The sequence below is a fragment of the Populus nigra genome, chromosome 5 (genome assembly GCF_951802175.1).
Source record: "Populus nigra chromosome 5, ddPopNigr1.1, whole genome shotgun sequence".
NCBI lineage: Eukaryota > Viridiplantae > Streptophyta > Magnoliopsida > Malpighiales > Salicaceae > Populus > Populus nigra.
In genome coordinates, this window is record NC_084856.1 from 19,136,852 (window position 1) to 19,155,453 (window position 18,602).

The window sequence follows — 18,602 nt, forward strand, 5'->3', positions numbered from 1 at the left end:
TTCCCTCTTATATATTACTATTATTTTTTTCAAAAATCATATTTTTAATAGCACACTGACAAAAAAGCATCAACAAAAGGATCCAATTAAGAAATAGTATGTATTAACACCCAATCGGAAATGTATTTAAAACTTAGGGACTAGATTTGAGGTTTCCCAAAAAGAAACTAGTCCGCACAGCGGCCAGCAACAGGCGGATTATTATATAATCAGAAGCGCACGTTAGCATAGAAAAAAAAATAAAAAAAATAGCAGCAATCGGACCTGTCTCGGAGCCGTTTTACCGGGTCCCTTCCATTTCTTTTCTTGTCTTCTCTGTCAAAGAAGAACAAATTAATTCATTTCACAAATTGCGGAGAAAGAAAAAGAAAAGGAGAGAAATCGCTGGAGAGAGAGAGAGATGTGGGTGCTTTATTTGATATGGTTACCTCTAACACTAGGCATGGTGATTTTAACTGCCAGATACTTCGCAGGACCTGAGGTTCCTCGGTATGTCTTCTTCACTGTCGGATACACCTGGTTCTGTTCTCTCTCCATCATCATCCTCGTCCCTGCCGATATCTACACGGTAACTTCTTTTCTATTTTTACTCTTTTTTTTGCCAATTTTTATTGAATTATGCTTTCATTTTATATGTATTTTTAACCCGAGTTGTTTTTTCGGTCTGTTGATTAAAAAACAATAATAAATAAAAACTTGTACTGCTGCCGCTGTGGCTGCACTAGGCAAAATAGCCGGTTTATGTTCTTGTTATACGTGCAGACTAAATTTGATCTTGATCGCGAAGGCATTTCTTTCTTTTGGAGTTGGTCGTATTGGAGTACATTTTTACTGACCTGGTAAGTCGTCCGAGTATACGTAGTGATTACATCTTTACCTTACTGAGTTGTAATGCTGCAAGTGGTTGACATGATTTTAAGATTGTTTTTAAGCTTTTATAGTAATCATAAGATTGATGTCCTTTCTGTTGGTATGTCGTAAACCGAACCATGTAGAATCTGTTTGCTTGTAGCTGGATGGACTTGTGTGCAGATGTGAACCTGTAATAGTCGATCTTCGTGGAATTATAAGTAAATTCACGTTTTCAATTTTTTATACTCTTAATTGATGTTGCATATCATTTTGTTATGAAAATACCGGTAATTTTGTTTTTTCTTAGTTTGTAGATGCATGTTTCCTCATGGAATTTAAATTATGTTATCTCTAAGCAGGGGTGCGGTGCCCCTTATTCAGGGTTTTGAAGATGCAGGAGATTTTACCGTGATGGAAAGATTAAAGACTAGTGTACGTGCAAACTTAGTCTTCTATTTAATTGTGGGAGCCATTGGCCTCTTTGGATTTATTCTTCTCATCACGATGAACAAGATAAGGTTCCTTCCTTTCCCTCTGAAAAAGTTACTTGCTTTGTAGTGGAGTATAGTTTTTTTCCTTTATATTCATAGAGTTTGCTTTTTACAGATTTATTTTTGCTCTATTTTTTAACCTTTTTCGTTCACTTCATCACTTCAGAAGCTTATTTTTTTTATTTGTAAAATCTTCTTCTTCACCTACTATAATACTTTGCATATTCAAATAATTTTGTTATTGACTAGTCATGTTGGACGTGGTATAGAGGCGGATTCTTGTAAAGTTATGAACAACAATATGAATCATTGGCACTTTTTTTTCTTGGCTTTGTGAGAAAATTGCTCACTTATTTCGTGATTCTCCATCTTCCTCAACAGGATTGGAAACGTGCTTGCTGTTGCCATGGCCTGCTCAAATACTTTTGGACTTGTTACTGGTGCATTTCTTCTTGGTTTTGGTTTGAGTGAAATTCCCAAGAGCCTGTGGAGAAATTCAGAGTGGTCAGTCCGCCAAAAAGTACTTTCTCATAAAATTGCCAAAATGGCTGTGAAACTTGATGATGCTCATCAAGATCTTTCAAATGCTATTGTAGTAAGCATTCTTCACATTTCTTATTTTAAATTGGTTTGAAAAGTTATACATAGAGTAGTAGAGTTTTTAATTTTACTGTTGAGTTTCTTAAGTTTCTAGTTTTACCAATTATCACCACAGGCTGATCCTTATTCTTGTCTCTTATAAATGTTTTATTTTTCTATCTTCACCTGTGCTCGATGAAATTTTCTTTATCTGTCTCCTCGGTTCCATTGAAGTTGGTCTGTGGGATGGACACATTGATCTTTATTTTTTGTGTTTTTTGGAAACTTGAGAGACATCCTGGATCAATAGTAAGCAGTTTATGGTGTTCTATTTGTCTTGCCAAATGAACTTCTAGTCCTTCTGCATTTCCATTTCCTGGTCAGTAAGATTTACATGTCATAAATTTATAGAGGATGTGATGTACTTTGTTTGTATATGCATGCAAGGTTTTTGTTTCTAGATTGCCAATACTCTAGAGCCTGCTACGTATGTACTGTATTGGCTGTTATGTAATGAATCTTTAGTTTATCAATACTTCACAGTCTGTTATGGCATTATCTGACAGACAACTACAATCAGGGTAAGCCATGGTTGTACATGTTCACTTGCTATAGCCTGCTCTTAAAACAGTATGATTGGGATGGGATTTAAAGCCCTAGATGGGTAGTGAGTGTTGAGTGCTAAGTGGTCCATTTTGGGGTTTCCAAAACATAATTATCTATAGTTGCTTTGATATCAGGATCCTTTTATTGGGCAATAAACACCTCACTGTTTCAACATCTGTTTTATACAGTAAGCAAATTTTCATCTAGTTGTACCTGTCAGTAGTTTGTTCATTTTTTTTCTGTGGAGATAAGGTATAATTAGATATGTATCCAGGTCTGCATTTTAAGAAAACTTCTAGTTTCATATTACCTAGCATGGCTGTGTCTGACATGATTTCTTACTGATATGTTGCTTAAATATTGGTGACGATTTACTGAATAGGTTGCTCAAGCAACATCCAATCAGATGTCCAAGCGTGACCCTTTGAGGCCCTACATGGATGTTATTGATAATATGCTAGCACAAATGGTAATTCTTCTTAATATGTCTTGCTCACTTCCTAGAACTTCACTTGTTCCAGTAAAGTGCTCCTTATAATGGCATTTTTCTATTTTTAAGTTTAAGCAGGACCCATCCTTTAAACCACAAGGTGGTCGGTTGGGAGAAAATGATATGGACTTTGACACGGATGAGAAATCAATGGCAACACTCAGGCGTCATCTTCAAGGAGCTCGAGAAGAGTATTATCGCTGCAGAAGGTGAATTGAATGCTAAAATTGAATCTTTGATGCGTGTTCATCTGTAGAGGATTTGCTCATTTATCTCCAAGTTGTTCTTATTAATATTTGTTTTTTCTTGACATGTAGATGTGCCTTGTAGTTTCTTTATATTGGAACAGAGTCATGTATAAATTCATATATATTTATATGCTGCATACCTCTTTTGCAACAACTATGTCATGTCACTTCTTTTAGGGGATGCCCTGATCTGTTCCCAGAGAGTTTTTCTTTCTGACTGCATAGATGTGATTATAAACTCTTTCAGAATTTTTTTCCCCCCAATTGGTGGGGCTGGGTGACATTATTTGGGAGAAGGCAGTATCATTGCCTTTCATTTAATAGAAGAGATCAAGAGAAAGAAAAAATTCTTGGGAGTCACTTGAATTAATGGAGATGTCACTTTATATATGAACCGGTGAAGTTAACTGAACATGCAAGGAGTGTAACGAAGTGCTCTTCCCACTACTCAACTCCTAGTTCATACACACAGGCTAGCATCAATGGCTGCACACATGAATACATACACAGATGCATGCAGACACTCAAAATCCTCATCACAGTGTATGTACTCTATGCAGTCATTTAAAAAGGATTCTCTTCTAAGTTCTTATTTAGTTAAAATTAAAAAAAAAATGCTCCCATGTTTGTCGTCTACTTCTCGGTGTGAACCTCTTAATTTTGATTGATGTTTGTGTGGCTGTTTTGTTCCTCGCATGGTTTTATTCATAATATCTCACACTTTTGGGTGTTGACTCATGTATGGCTTGTCGTTTGTTTCGTGCTTGATTTCTCTTTTCCATATCTGGGGACTTTTTAGACGTGTTTTTTATTTCCTTTTAGATATAACCTTCTGAAATTAACATGTTCATGTTCTGGTTTATGATATTGTGTCAAGCTGTTGATGTGTTTGTGGTCACAGGATGCTTTTAGTATCTTTCAGATTTGCTTCTTGGATACCTGTCATATTTTAACAAAATAGTTTTGAGTGAATACTTTTACTGCTCATGCTGCTTTTATATAATTTACTTTATTTATTTGCAGCGAGTATATGACCTATGTCATGGAAGCGCTTGAACTGGAAGACACTGTTAAAAACTATGAACGTGGCAGTTCAACTGGATGGTTTGTCCTAATTATGTTTTTATTATCATTTTCCCATCTCTTTCTATTTGTGTTCCAAGCTGGACTCTCTGGACTTGAAATATTTGTATGCTGTCATGTTAGGAAATATATTTCAAGCTTCAGGCCTGCTCGCACTGGGAAGTTGGGTGCTTCCTTTGATAGAATGGGTAATTGCCAGATACTTTATCCCTTTTCTTTCCTTTGAGTTTGAGTTTTAAAGCATCACAACGAGGATTCTTTTTTGGTTTGTCATTATATTTAGCTTGATAGATGGCCTTGATATTGAGGTCCAGATGTGAACTCAGAAAATAACATGCTTTTGCAGTGACTGTATTCCCAAGTGTAATCAATTCTGCTTAATTTGAGGGGTTATGGTGCACATATTCTATTTCTATATGTACACACTGTACACACACACACACACATGCACAAACACATGTATGTAGAAGTGGTCTGTTGTTTTGACAAGCTTTGAAGCCGAAACCTTGGAAAAAATTGTTGCCTTGCGCAGAATTTTTGTGGCGATGCATCTTAAGAAAGCAACTTGAGAAGGTGTTGGCTGTCATACTTGGCACCATGTCAGCTACAATTCTTTTAGCAGAGGCAACTATACTAATTGGTGGAGTTGATCTCTCTCTATTTTCAATCCTTATAAACTCTGCAGGAAAACAAGAGCTACCTATGCAGGTAGGTTCTTTTCTTTTGTTTACAATTCTTACATGGCTATATGTGGTTTATGTGCATTGTGCTTATAGTTATGGAGTACACTCTTATATTTTGCTCTACTCTTCTACTGTTAATGTATTCCAGGTTTTGGCTTTTGTACCTTTGATGTATATGTGCATCTGCACATACTACTCCTTGTTCAAAATCGGAATGTTAATGTTTTACTCTTTAACACCTAGGCAGACAAGTTCAGTCAGCTTGCTTATGATATGCTCGTAAGTTTTTCCATTCAGAGCTATGCTGTCATGAATTCCCCACTCTCCTGCTCTGCACCCTTCTTTGGCCCCTCCTCTCATTTGAGAAAAGTCAGTTTATCTTATTGTGGCATCTTTTGTTAGGATGGTTGCTCGATATGCTCCTCCAATTTCGTACAATTTTCTCAACCTCATTAATCTGGATCCTAAGCAAACTATATTTGAGAAGGTAGTTCTCTCTCCCCCCCTCTCTCTCTTCTATATTTATGTTTAGTACCAGTTGTAATTGCAAATAGAATAAAGTGATATTTTGGGTCTTTCTGTCCCATCTGGTACTGAGATCAGCATTTGAGGTATCGAATATATAAGATTTGCTAGTGTTTTTCCAGTGGTTAAACTTTCATGTATGTTCTGATTGAAGCATAAATTTTTTATTTATTGACCAAGATCAGCATTTGAGGTATCAAATATATAAGATTTCCTAGTGTTTTTCCAGTGGTTAAACTTTCATGTATGTTCTGATTGAAGCATTAATTTTTTATTTATTTTGTTTTAATACTGGACCTCTTTTGGCAGTTTTGCTTTTAGAAAAAACTTGACTAGTTGAGCATGTGAGATTGACGTAATAGAAAATTCCAATATTTATATAGTGCAATGTTCTAGTATTTGGATCGGGTTTCAAGTGGGATCTCTTTTGTTTATTGTTTTTCCTATAATTGAGGGACCGGATCGAAAGCTCAGAAATTGATCTCCATTTTTGGCACTTCATGCAACTGTGGATGTTCTCAAGTAGGACTTATCTGTATTTCTTTTTGCATAACATTTGGGAAGGATTGAGAAAGCAATGCATTTTAGGAAATGGGTTCACTAGGTTCACTACTTATATTTTTCAATTTTGAATGATCTGTTATGGCATCTCTTTCTTTATAAGAATCCTTGGATGATCTAAGCTTCTAATAATTAATTTTCACCCTCAAGTTCTGAATGATTTTCTATCAAATCAGTATTCCTGTTCCCTAGTTGGGCTTCAATTTGCACCTCATTTGTTTCTGTTAAGAAAAAAGTTATGTGAACACATAATATATGCTTGCATCTCTATATAAATAAGAGAGTTTCTACTTGTACTTTTATTTTTAAGTTTCCTTGGTCTGGTGACTAACTAACTGCTATAACCATAGAACTTCTACAGGAGAATTTTAATCTTTTTCCCGCATGAAAATTGACTCTTTTACTTTGGTCTCTCATGATTTCTGGTTGCAGCGAATGGGAAAAATTGACAATGCCGTCCCTTTCTTTGGAAATGATTTTAACAGAATCTATCCACTTATTATGGTTATATACACCCTGTTGGTTGCGAGCAATTTCTTTGATCGTGTGATTGGTTTCTTTGGGAGCTTGAATAGATTTAGGTTTCAAACTGAGGCAGATGATACTGATGGATTTGATCCATCGGGATTAATTATCCTACAAAAAGGCAAGTGTACCGTAATCTCGTTGTTAATGGTTTGAGCTTATGATATTATATGCTTGAAATTAAAAAGTTGTCCAATTATTCCTTGATAGTTTATAAGCCCTCTCTCCTTCTCTTGTATATTTTTTACAGAAAGATCTTGGTTGGATCAAGGACTAAAAGTTGGTGAGCTGGTTGTGCCACTGGCAAGAAACTTTAACGGTGTTGATGTGGAGACTGGCAGCAACAGTACAGTATGTATTCATGTCAAGCAATGAAATCTATCTATTTTTTCGCTGTTTTTATACATGTGTGTATCTGCATTTATGTACATATCACATGTGATTTGTCTGGATTAGATCCACTTGAATGACAGATATGCAACTCATGCTGAGGTTCATTTATGTGATACCACCATAAAAACATCGTCAATTGTATTTCCTATTCATCTTAAAATGATAGCTAGATTTCTTATGATCCTTCTAACCCACATGTAAAATGCTCAGGATAGGACTGCCGCTGGAATGAAGGCAACGAGCAGTTTAGCCTCTGATGAGAGGAAGGGAAGTCGAGCCAGACCCTTGAAAGAAAGTCAGAGATACAACACAAGCAAAGAAGCCATCAGTAACAAGTATGCTGCTGTTAGAGCACAGAGCAGGCATGCCAATACAAGGCCGGTGGAGAACATTGCCTCTGCAAAGGTGCCATTGCTTGATGCTGGCAGCTCTCACTCCCACAACACGACAGCTGGGCCATTGGCTGGTTTGGCCTTTAAATGGGAATCAATGAAGAATGGTTTTCAAAGTTTTAAAGTGAATATAGGAGCCAACAAATTTCTTCCATTACGCCAAGCGCAGGAACCACAACTTGGGTCTCACGATTCATCATCTCAACCCCTTGATGAGATATTCCAGAGACTGAAACGACCATCTGCAGACCATGGAAGTCTCAGTGATGATGATGATGATTGATATGGGCATTGGACTGATATCAAGATTCCAGGTCCTACCAGATAATGTTAGTCTTGCCCAGGACACTATGAAACTAAAATGCCTGTTGTAGACTGGAATCCAAGGTGTATAGATAAAGGGCGACACCCAGCAAATACAACATTTTTTCATGGAAGCCTGGGGGATGTATCATGGAGACTCCATACGTGTATCAGCAATTAGAAACTCAGATGATACAATAGCAAAAGTAGAGGATTATGTTTATGAACACCACTGAATTTGTGCAAGCAAAATTCTTTCTTGTCAATTGTACCATTAAACCGATCTTGGCATGAGCTTCCTTTGATGGGCAGTTTATACACTAACAACATTTTTATCACGATTTAGTTGATGCTCTATAGTATTTAATGTCTTCATACTGGATCGTTCCCCTTTGGTTTGGAATTTAAGCTCAGGGGATTTTGATTAAAGTTTTGCTAGCTGATTCTATTCTTCTTGTACAAGTTTTAAGACAAGTGAAAAAATTTATGAAAATATATTAAAATAATATTTTTTTTTATTTTTTAAAATTTATTTTTGATAAAGCAGTATAAAAATATATAAAAAATTTTGAAGAAAAAAAAATCTTAATTTTTTTAAAATATTTTTAAAACATAAAAATAAATAATTTATTATTGTTAAAACGTAAAAATAAATAATTTTGAAGAAACTAGTCGGCCGTGTCTTTAAAGCTAAAATATATATAAGCTCACAGCTCAAAAGATATGTTTCTTCTAATTACTCATTTTAATGGATTCTAAAATATTAAAATATATCATGCTATGCTGTGCTACGACTTGAATCAATTTTGTTTTTGTAATATAAAAAAATAATTAAGGTGATAGAAAACTATTTAGTATTGTTATTAAATCTGATTTAAAAAGTTAATCTAAAAATCTTTTGACCTAGTCTGTTGGTCACGTTACTTGACCTGAGTTTAAAATTAAATCGTGTTAGAGTTGTCTTGACGTGACCTAATCAACTTAGAAGGTCTAAAAGTAACTCATACGATTGGTAAAAAATATGGTTTGATATTAAAAAAAAATTCAAGATGATTTTTTTAATAATAAGATAATAACATACTTAATTGACTTGACCTTGCGGCTTAACCCGTAAAATCTGCTATCCGGACGATGGACTTCCCTGAATTTAAAAACTTTGCTATTTTTTCTCTCTTAATTGTACAATAATAAAAATTAAGCACATACCAAGCACAAGTCAAACGTCAATGTTTATTTTAAACTGTGATAAATTTATAAAAAATAAATTAAAATAATTTAGGAAGATAAATTTAAAATAAAAAAATATTAAAAAATGAAAATGAAAATGACAATGAAAGGAAAAAAAAGGAGAGGTAAAATGAAAAAAAAAAGGAAAAAATAAAAACAAGAAGAAGACACCTACTTCGCCGTGCATTGCATTTGCATCCCCTTTTTAATATGGAAAGTATAATTAATAAATCATTTCATCTCAAATTACATGCAGAAAGGAAACCAAATGATCTACGGCAGAACAAACCACCTGTAAAAGTGAAGACCATTTCAGAAGCAATCACCTGTCTGTCCGGACATCATATATAATCAATGATTATGTGTTTGAACACGGCTCTTCAAGTCAATATTCCACCACACTTGGGTGGTCAAGAAATTCGCAAGAACAGTGAGGTAGAGCATGACAATGGAATGGAGAAATTACCAGTTAGTCAAAGAATATCGCATATGCAAGAGCTAACTTACATGTCAAGGAACACAAAGCATTTGTCTTACCAATGTGCTGTCCGTGATAACATCTCCCTCCATCTACTACTGATCTCAGGAAGGAAGGAAGGCAGCTTAATTAAATTATCATGAAAATCTATATTTAAGTGTTCGAGATGCAATTTTTGTTGGCAGGCAGGCGTGTAGGGGCTGCCAGATACATAGAAACGCTGCCCATCCAAATCCATGGGCTCATGATCTAAAAACAATCACAACGAGAAAAATTAAAAATCAGAGACTCGAATCGACAAATTCTCGTTTGGACAGCCGTCAAATCAGAGTTTTATGAATTTTTTTTTTACTCTTTTTGTGTTTTTAACTAGATCAAAAATAAAATTTTAAAAATAAAAATTATTATTTTAAAATATTTACAAGTAAAAACAATTCAAAAAACTACACTTCTTTACTTGTTACCAACATAAAGATATACAAGACAGAGATAATGAAAGCACAAGACATGTTTCTTGTATTTTTTATATAAAAAATTATTTTCAAATACATTTATTTTATATCTATATTTTATCGATAAATTTTTTTTTATGTATTTTCTTACATCTGTTTACTATATTTTAAGGATTTAACTGAAAATAACATAATAACATCAATCAAATACCTCTGTGAAAAAAAAGAAAGACCGGGGAGGATAGCATTCACATAGAATGTGCAAAGAAACTTCACAATTCTTCAACTAATTAAAAGTCAAAACCATTGGAAGTAGAGCTCAACATGTCATAACAAAAACAAATTAAACCCCTTGCATAATTAACTTTGTAATCATAGACAAACTTATACACATAGCTCCTAATTAATTAATTATATATTTGGTAATTGCCTCAAATTCTCTCACAAAATTAAAGAAATAGAAAGAGAAGAAGAAGCTTAATTTCATACATAAAATTATACACCTTTTAATACAACCTTTCATTCATAGAGACAGCAGAACGCATCAAAACCCGATCCTTCTTTCCCTTCAAATGAAGCAACTTAGTCCAGAACCCATTACTCTTCTTCCCATTTTTTACCTCTCCAGTATGGTTTCTTGTCACAAAAGCAACTGATCTACTCTTCTTCAAGCGGTTACCGACACTTACCCTGAAAGATACTGAACCCATATTATAATTATCTGAAATGTTCCGGTGATGCTGGCGGCGAGATACATGGTTTGTAGAGGCAACAAAAGAGTAGGGATGATCAGGAGAAGATGATGATGAAGGAGGTGCAAGCACTGCTGATTGTAAAGTATTGACATAGATTAGCTGCGTTAATCTCTCTCGTAAACATGATGCACAAACCCCTTGTTTCTGATCGTGATATGGATGATTCTTGCATACTTTTCCTGGCTCAGAAACTCCCATGATTTGTATTTTCTCTGTGATGAACGAACCTAACTTTGAATTTGCTTTTAAGTGACAACTCATGTTTATCTTTCTTGCCTTTTTCTTAATCGTTGTGTCTTGTCTATATATATATATATATATATATATATATAAGATAAGAAGAACGTAGATGATGATTGGTCATGTAGATTCAGAGACACATACGAATTAATTATTAATTAATTGATTTCCACGAAGGTTCATTGTATTGAATATTGGACCACTCCGAATTTACGGCTGTTTGCCAACTGCTATCGTAAACCCCACCATAAATTTTATAATAATATCATGTAAATATTTTCGATAGAATTTGATATTGTAGTAATTTTTATGATTATAATTTAAAAAAAATTAAAAAATTATTTTTAATTGTAGTTGATTTTAATTAAAATATATATTTAGTTAAAATTATTATTTAACCAAAAACATGTTAAAAAATATTTGTTTAAAATTATAGTTGAAATTGATGTTATAAATAAAATGACAAAAAAAATAAGAATTAATTTCTTATTTTGAATTTTGATCATTAGATATTGCAATTTCAAACCTAACTATTCTCATCTAAACTTCAAAAAGAATAATAATCCAAGTCAATACTACTGCAATTACTTTCATAATCTATTTTTAAGTTATTCCTTAAATTCACATTTCTCTTCCAAAATATATATATATATATATATATATATATATATATATATTCGGATGAAATCCAGAAAAAATAATAACAATGAGAAGATGAGGCTAGAGTGCCTAGAAAATAGCTAGAAATTAGTCGAAGAGGTTCAAAAATACAAAGATTTTAAATTTAATAATATATTTTTTACTGATGAGAGCTCTGTTGACAAGAAAAATTCAAATTTCGTTCTTGCAATAAAACAAAAGGAAAAGCTTTAACTTAACAAAAAAAAAAAAGATAATGTTTTTCACTTGAGAAATAGTTATATAACATTGACATGTAGAGACTGAAAATGGGTGTAATAAATTGTTAAGGTTAGCTTATTAAGATCTATTCATGTAAATCATAGTGGTTTGTTAGCATAAAAAAGAAGAAGATAAAAGCCAAGTAGATCTTATGGAAGAATATTAGGGATTTTAGAAGAAGATGAGGGTAATTTCTGCCTATATAAAGTTTGCTGACTTGTTTTTTGGGTAAATATTTTCTTTTGAAGAGAACAAAATGAGTTATGATCTCGTATTGTCAATCTCAAAACAATAGAAAAACAAAATAACAAGGTAGGGAGGACCAGAGATCACCCAAGAAAACATAGAAGAAGAGAAGGTTGATTGGGAAGATGATGAGAGTATTTTGGTTAGCCAATAAAACAACAATTCTTTTCCTTTTTTGTCAAAAGTTGTCGGTGAAAAAAGATGAATTAAATGAGGTTGCAAATCAGCAAAAACAAATGTAAAATGCTTCTCGTTAACATGTGGTTGGACCGTCAAATTTAATGGATCCCACATTCTAAAACTATGATTTAAATGGTAACCAAACACTTTAATTATATTGTGTCATAAACACAACAACTACCACAAAACACAAACACTCTTTATATAATATTTTTAAGAAAATATCATTTATATTGAAAGCGTAGACTCTATTAGTGATACTGAAAAGTTAAATGGTGAAAAATCTTAAAAATTTATAAAATAACATTTTAGTTAGCGGTTACAACTTGAGATGTTCAATTCTAAGTTCTTCAATTCAAATCCAATGAAAGGTAGGGTGAAATTAGCAAGAGATATCCCAATGAGTGCCTAAGGTCCAATTATATGAGATCTCTCTCTCTCTCTCTTTTTCTGGGTGAATTAATTATTAACATGTATAGATGCCCTCCATTTCATCCCATATAACTTTATCTTGAATTCACGTCAATCTACCAAACCATAAAATAATTAATTGGTTTGAGATTTGTCTCATTTCATCTCATGCTTTTTTCACCGGAAACTTGATGTATCTATCAAAATTTATTTATATCAGAGGTGGGCTAGATTTGACTTCAAAATTCAAACCATTCTCCATGTAGCCTTAATTAATTAATTAATTAATTCGTAGTTTTAGTTTTTCAATTAAGAGGTTGCACGGTCAGTTGGAGCATTGGAAGTTGAACAGCACAACAAAATTGACGGCAGGGTTATAAAGCCCAGAAAAGTGGGTGCCCACTTAATTAATTAAAGACAGATACCACACGGCTAGTGTCATGGCGGATTGAGCGATACGTAGCAATCTCCTTACGTGTCGGTAACGCACGTGGAAAGGATAGTCTGTGGTCTCCAGAGCCACGTTTGGTTTGGTACCAAAACGTCAGTCGCATCCGCACGAGGGTTTTTGATATCAAAGCTAATAGTATTATAATAAATAAATAATCCCTCCTTCCCAGAAATTATAATATAGTTTTATATCTACGCTAATAGGATCCTGGCATCGAATAAGAGCATGGTTTCACGGTTTTTTTTTTTTTTTTATTATTGATTTTAAGAAACTAAAAATGAAAAGGATTAAAATTGAAAAAACAAAGAAAATCAGGCCTTTTATTTTTAAAAATACAGTGGTGTTAGCTCTAGGGTTCTTTCTTTTTCCTTTTTTTTTTTTAATCCTTGGTCATTGTTTTTTTTAATTTTAATTTGATCATTTAATGTTATATATATTTTTAAGATTTAGAGTTGTATTTCACTATATTTTTATGCAGCTATTTCAGTCTTAAAAAAAAACCTTATCATTGAGTTGGTGATCAATTTCATGGAAAAATATGTTTCTTACACAAACATTAATAATTAATAAAAATAACAGCATATAAATTGTAAAAGAAAATGCCATCCCTATTTGCAGTATTCATTGGGGTTGATGCCACGTGGGATGCAGGTGAAACGAGCAACCAGGATCAGCGATATCGATACGACATGGGATTGGTTCGATGGGTTTCATAATTCCTTGTTCGATGGAAAATTACATTGAGGTGAGAAACCATTAAGCAAAAAAGGAGCTTTCATGTCTGTTGATTCTATGACAGCAACATTTCATCCGAGATTAACTGCATGCAATTAATATCCAGACCACTAGGACAGATCTAAATTCAATTTTTCCATAAAATTCGCCTTAGGCTAATATATAGGTTTTGCAATTACATGCCCTCGACTATATATTTAGCTCCGTGTTCTGATATGAATACGTTGTTTCTATGTAATGGGATTAGAGAAGTTAATCTAATCTTATACATAAAGGTTGTCCAAAAAAACCATATATAGCACAAAACTTGGAGAAATTAATATTTAGTGGCTTCGATAGTCATTTCATCATGTCCAAAGCAATGGAATTAAAAACACGGATTCAGTGCTCTATGTTCCATGAATGCAAATCATTTTAATCTCATACTCCATGATAAAGGGCAGCCCATTTGGTGACTTGGCTGAAAATATATCAAAATAATATATATTTTTATATTTTAAAATTTATTTTTAATATGAATACATTAAAATAATTCAAAAACATAAAAAATTAATTTAAAGTAAAAATAAATTAAATATTTTAAAAAACACGATGAATCTACAAAAACAAAAAACTATTGAAACCAGGACCACCTTGTATCAAAATAATTATTGGGACAACCATCTAGGTGGTGGTCCAGTGATAAGAGCTTGGGATCAAGAAGTTTGCTCCCTCTGTGGTCTCAGGTTCGAGCCTTATGGTTGCTCATATGATGGCCACTGAAGATTTACATGGTCATTAATTTTAAGGCCCATAAAATTAGCCGAAATACGCGCAAGTTAACCCGAACCTTCAAAAAAATATTACTAGGACAACCAGTGGCCTGTATTGTCAGAATGTAATCTGCTTTCTTTGGATTTCCTTGTATTTGGCTTGCCGGTTAATGAAATTTAATCTTCCTTTAACATAATAAAGAAAGAAAACAACTGGAATAGAACGGCATCGTTGATGGCTGCTGAATCTGCTTATAGCTTCGTGCTTGTTCCATCCACTATGTGTTGCTTCGCACTGACCTTTATGTGGCTGGGAGCTCGAAAATCTTTCACCTTTAGATTCGTGACAGAAGACTGCTTCGTGTCGAAAACAGGACCCACATTCCTGGGCCCAAAGCCCAAGTAAAACTTTGACCAAAACCCAAATACACTTTATCTCACTAACGTGTCTATAGCTCAATATTCTTCTGTAAATCATAGTTTATATATATATATATATATATATATATATATATATATATATATATATATATATATATTCTACTAGTGATAATTTAGTTCATATTATAAAAGCATGATAAACAAAAAAAATCCACCAAAAACCTAAATTTTATATATATTTAAAATTATAAACATGTAAGAGGTAAACATGCTTTCAACACAAAAATAATAATAAAATACTAGCATCCATACTAAATATATATTCAAACTTGCAATTAATATAAAATAAAAAAAATTCTAGCATGTATACTAATAATAAAATTAACTATGTTTAAATTAAAAATAAAAAGAATACGTGTTAAAACGTTTTAAAATAATGAATCTCTTATTGTTGTAAATGCCTTGTCCTTAAAACTTTATTGCTTCTTACTTGTGCAACTAAAATGTTTGCAATATACTTCACAAGATTCTAACAACACTACTTTAGTTTAGATGCACTTCTAAAAGAGATTTTTGAATAAAAAATTATATAACTCAAATATCTCTCAATAAGATAAACCTATGTTTTCGATTTGGAAGGCAAACCAAAACATAAAAAGGAAAAGAAAAACAATAAAAATGAGATGAGAAAAGGGGTGTAAAATATAAAAAATTCCAAGTTAAAAACTTTTCCATTACCCTTTTTCTATAGTGAATTTTAAAAGTTAAAAGGTTTAAGAATTAATAATAATTAATTCTCACCATTATCAACATTTAATTAATTATTATAATAAAAAAATTAAATTTATAAAAACCAAGAATTATTTGAGTAGAAAAACTAAGAATTCTTTAAAATTAATTTTCCATTCACCTATAATCTATTTAATTAAAATAAATTCCCAGCGTTTTCTTCTTGTAAAATAAAAGTGTCCAGGGGTTGAGTTCCAATCAAAGCCTTTAGTTCATATTAAAAAAGAAAAAAAACACAAATTGGAGGAAAAGTAGCGAATTTTTTTTTTAAAAAAACATTTCTAAGGCTAAGGTATCATAAACAGGTCAACTTTCGTTATAAATTCAACTCTCAAATTCCATAAAAGATAGATTATCTATATAAAAATTAAAGAATGTATAAAAAAATTATTTCTCACAGTGAAAAAAAACCAATCCCCTTTAATTAAAAGGGCAAAAATTAAGAGGAGTGAAATCGCAGCTGAAATTTCCTTCATTGATGCACATGAACTGCAAATTAGCAGCTTGACACTGGTTGGACGAACACCTGATCCTCCATCAATCGAAATATCAAATTTACTTGGGATTACAGCAAGCGGACAAGAGGTGGGTGGTTCCATTTCGTAGTTATGCTATTTGTGACTGGGTCCAAACTTGGGCTCATATTAACGGGCTTATACTTTTATTACTGGGCTTGAAAACTTGGTTCCATTTCGAAGTTATGCTATTTCTGACTGGGTCGAAACGTGGGCTCATATTAATGGGCTTATACTTTTATTACTGGGCTTAAAGACTCTTCTTCAATAAGAGATTGATTGACCCTCTCTACTCGGTGATGGAAGCCTGCCTGCAAATTTTGTGGGGCAACTTATGTCCTCATCAAGAACATTAATATGTATTATAAGAAAAGCTTTTCTACAAGTTCCCTCCTTAGCCTATTAATCTAAACTCTTATAGAGTCAGTGGTTTTTTATTAAACAGGCAAATCACTCAGCACTGAAGTCTAAAACAATAATGCGTTAATGCATTTTCGCTTTGAATAAATCTTTTAACCCAAAATATTTCCATGAAAAAAAAGTGTAGTTTCAGTTCTTGGATTTAGCTGATTTTGCTTTTAGATTTTTTTTTATGCGTACACTATCCATTTTCCCTCCTCTATTTGATGAGGCCTCCACCATTTTCAGTTTGGAAAAAAAAGCAGATTTTCTATTCTGTGCCTGGAAGGTGAATTTTGTCATGCAATCAAGCCATTAATTCACGCAGAAGCTTAACACTAATTCAAGGTTTCAAACCACCCAACACATCCCTGTAAATGCTTTTTCCTTCTGCAAACCCTTTTTAGATTTATCCATTCTCTTGCAGTGCAATAATATTTTTACTGATATCGGTCTTGCTTTATTCAATGTCGATGAAGTATATGAGTTAAGTATTAATTTGATAATTAAGCAGTACTCGTATAATTACAATACACTATAAATGTATTAAGTTTAATGTTTTGAAAAAAATAAAAAAAGATGTTGATAAATTATTTTCTTATTAATTAATGTATAAGTTATCGATTAAATAATTAACATCTCGCTTAATTAATAAATTCTCTTGCCGCAGATGTATTAGTTTATAAAGGCTTATTTGTATGTTAGATATGATAATTCGAAAGGGATTATTAGCGGATTAAACATTCATTTTAGCAATAAATAAAAATATAAAGTTACTTAATAAGACAATTCGATCCATATGAATGATCCAATCAATCTAATAATTCTCCCCAGATGACCAAATCCTGTATTGTTATAGAAGCCTCTTGCAAGCCCAGCCAAATAACCATCTGTTCCTCGATCATGTTAATGTTTAACCTGAATTCGTTCTTAGAAGAAACTGTATCAGATTGCCATCACGATATCTTCCTCTCAAAGTTGCCGCATTCCATTCTGTGTTTCATGGAAGATAAGGCCACAATACATGGAACGTACTGTGGATGACACATTTTATACAGGAACACAGCTTTCTCTTGATGTGGGTTCTTCTGGTTCTGGGTTGTTCTATCTTTTCATAAATTAGTTAGCTAATGTGTCCTATCACCTCAAGCAATCAAACCAAATCTGTGAAATTTGTGCTAGCTAGGTGTCCCCACGAGTCACTGTTTTCTACAAGTTTAATGCATTGCCTAACGGATAGCATGTGAGGGAGCTTTCATCTTTCATTGCATTCTAGGGCATATTGCCATCTATATTTTTCATGGAGGTTCCTATCTCTTTATGACCTCAAAGGAATGGACATCTTTGGTCCAGATGTCTATCCAGCTTCGATCGATCAAAACATCATGAAAAAAAGCCAGACCCTTGTACTTATTTAGCTAGGTAGGCCAGCCGAAGTGACATTTCAAATAGGACATGCTATATGGAGTTAAATTTGAATATGCAACACACACACACACACACACACACACACATATTTTGGAATCAATCTATCCCTGGTTCATGTTTCTGGCCAGAAGTTCAATCCATAAATACTGGAAGCTGGGACTAGCTAGTACGACTGGCCTGAGAAGTGAAATATTTCCTTTTCTACTTTCTTTTATTTCTAGGTGGAACATTATATCAATCTTTCCTGAGAGAGATAACTTTGATATGTTGAAATGCTTCATTCTATTGTCTGAATTGAAGCGTCTTTGTTTTCTTGACAAGACATAGGAAAATCACACACGTCATTAATCATGTAATTTCTTCTGTTTGAAGATTTGGTGTATCTCTATCAGCTTTAATTTGATGTCACTCACTAGCAAAGCTAAAATTTTCATGGATATGGTTTACTCAATCGGATAGCCAACCAGCTGGTGCATTCTCAGAAGTAGAAGATCATATATATTGTGGGTGCTGAATTGTGCGTTGTTGATGA

The 18,602-nt window shown here is 33.1% G+C and overlaps 1 protein-coding gene across 1 annotated transcript; it reads left to right on the forward strand.

Moving 5' to 3' along the window:
* Nucleotides 1-213: 213 nt before the first annotated feature.
* Nucleotides 214-8,069, forward strand: LOC133693106 (uncharacterized). The gene is made up of 14 exons (XM_062114226.1): nucleotides 214-568; nucleotides 763-839; nucleotides 1,212-1,370; nucleotides 1,725-1,938; nucleotides 2,911-2,997; nucleotides 3,088-3,227; nucleotides 4,290-4,370; nucleotides 4,473-4,537; nucleotides 4,882-5,057; nucleotides 5,181-5,311; nucleotides 5,435-5,519; nucleotides 6,551-6,764; nucleotides 6,894-6,994; nucleotides 7,247-8,069. The coding sequence occupies exons 1-14, from the start codon at nucleotides 401-403 to the stop codon at nucleotides 7,709-7,711; spliced, it is 2,163 nt and encodes a 720-aa protein (XP_061970210.1). The 5' UTR covers nucleotides 214-400; the 3' UTR covers nucleotides 7,712-8,069.
* Nucleotides 8,070-18,602: the final 10,533 nt, after the last annotated feature.

What these genes read in the sequence shown, in the direction of transcription:
- LOC133693106 (XM_062114226.1), top strand. Translation starts at nt 401, where the DNA reads ATGTGGGTGCTTTATTTGATATGGTTACCTCTAACACTAGGCATGGTG. An exon ending in ATTAATTATCCTACAAAAAG is followed by an intron (nt 6,765 to 6,893) that starts GCAAGTGTACCG and finishes TATTTTTTACAG; the next exon opens with AAAGATCTTGGTTGGATCAA. An exon ending in AGACTGGCAGCAACAGTACA is followed by an intron (nt 6,995 to 7,246) that starts GTATGTATTCAT and finishes TAAAATGCTCAG; the next exon opens with GATAGGACTGCCGCTGGAAT.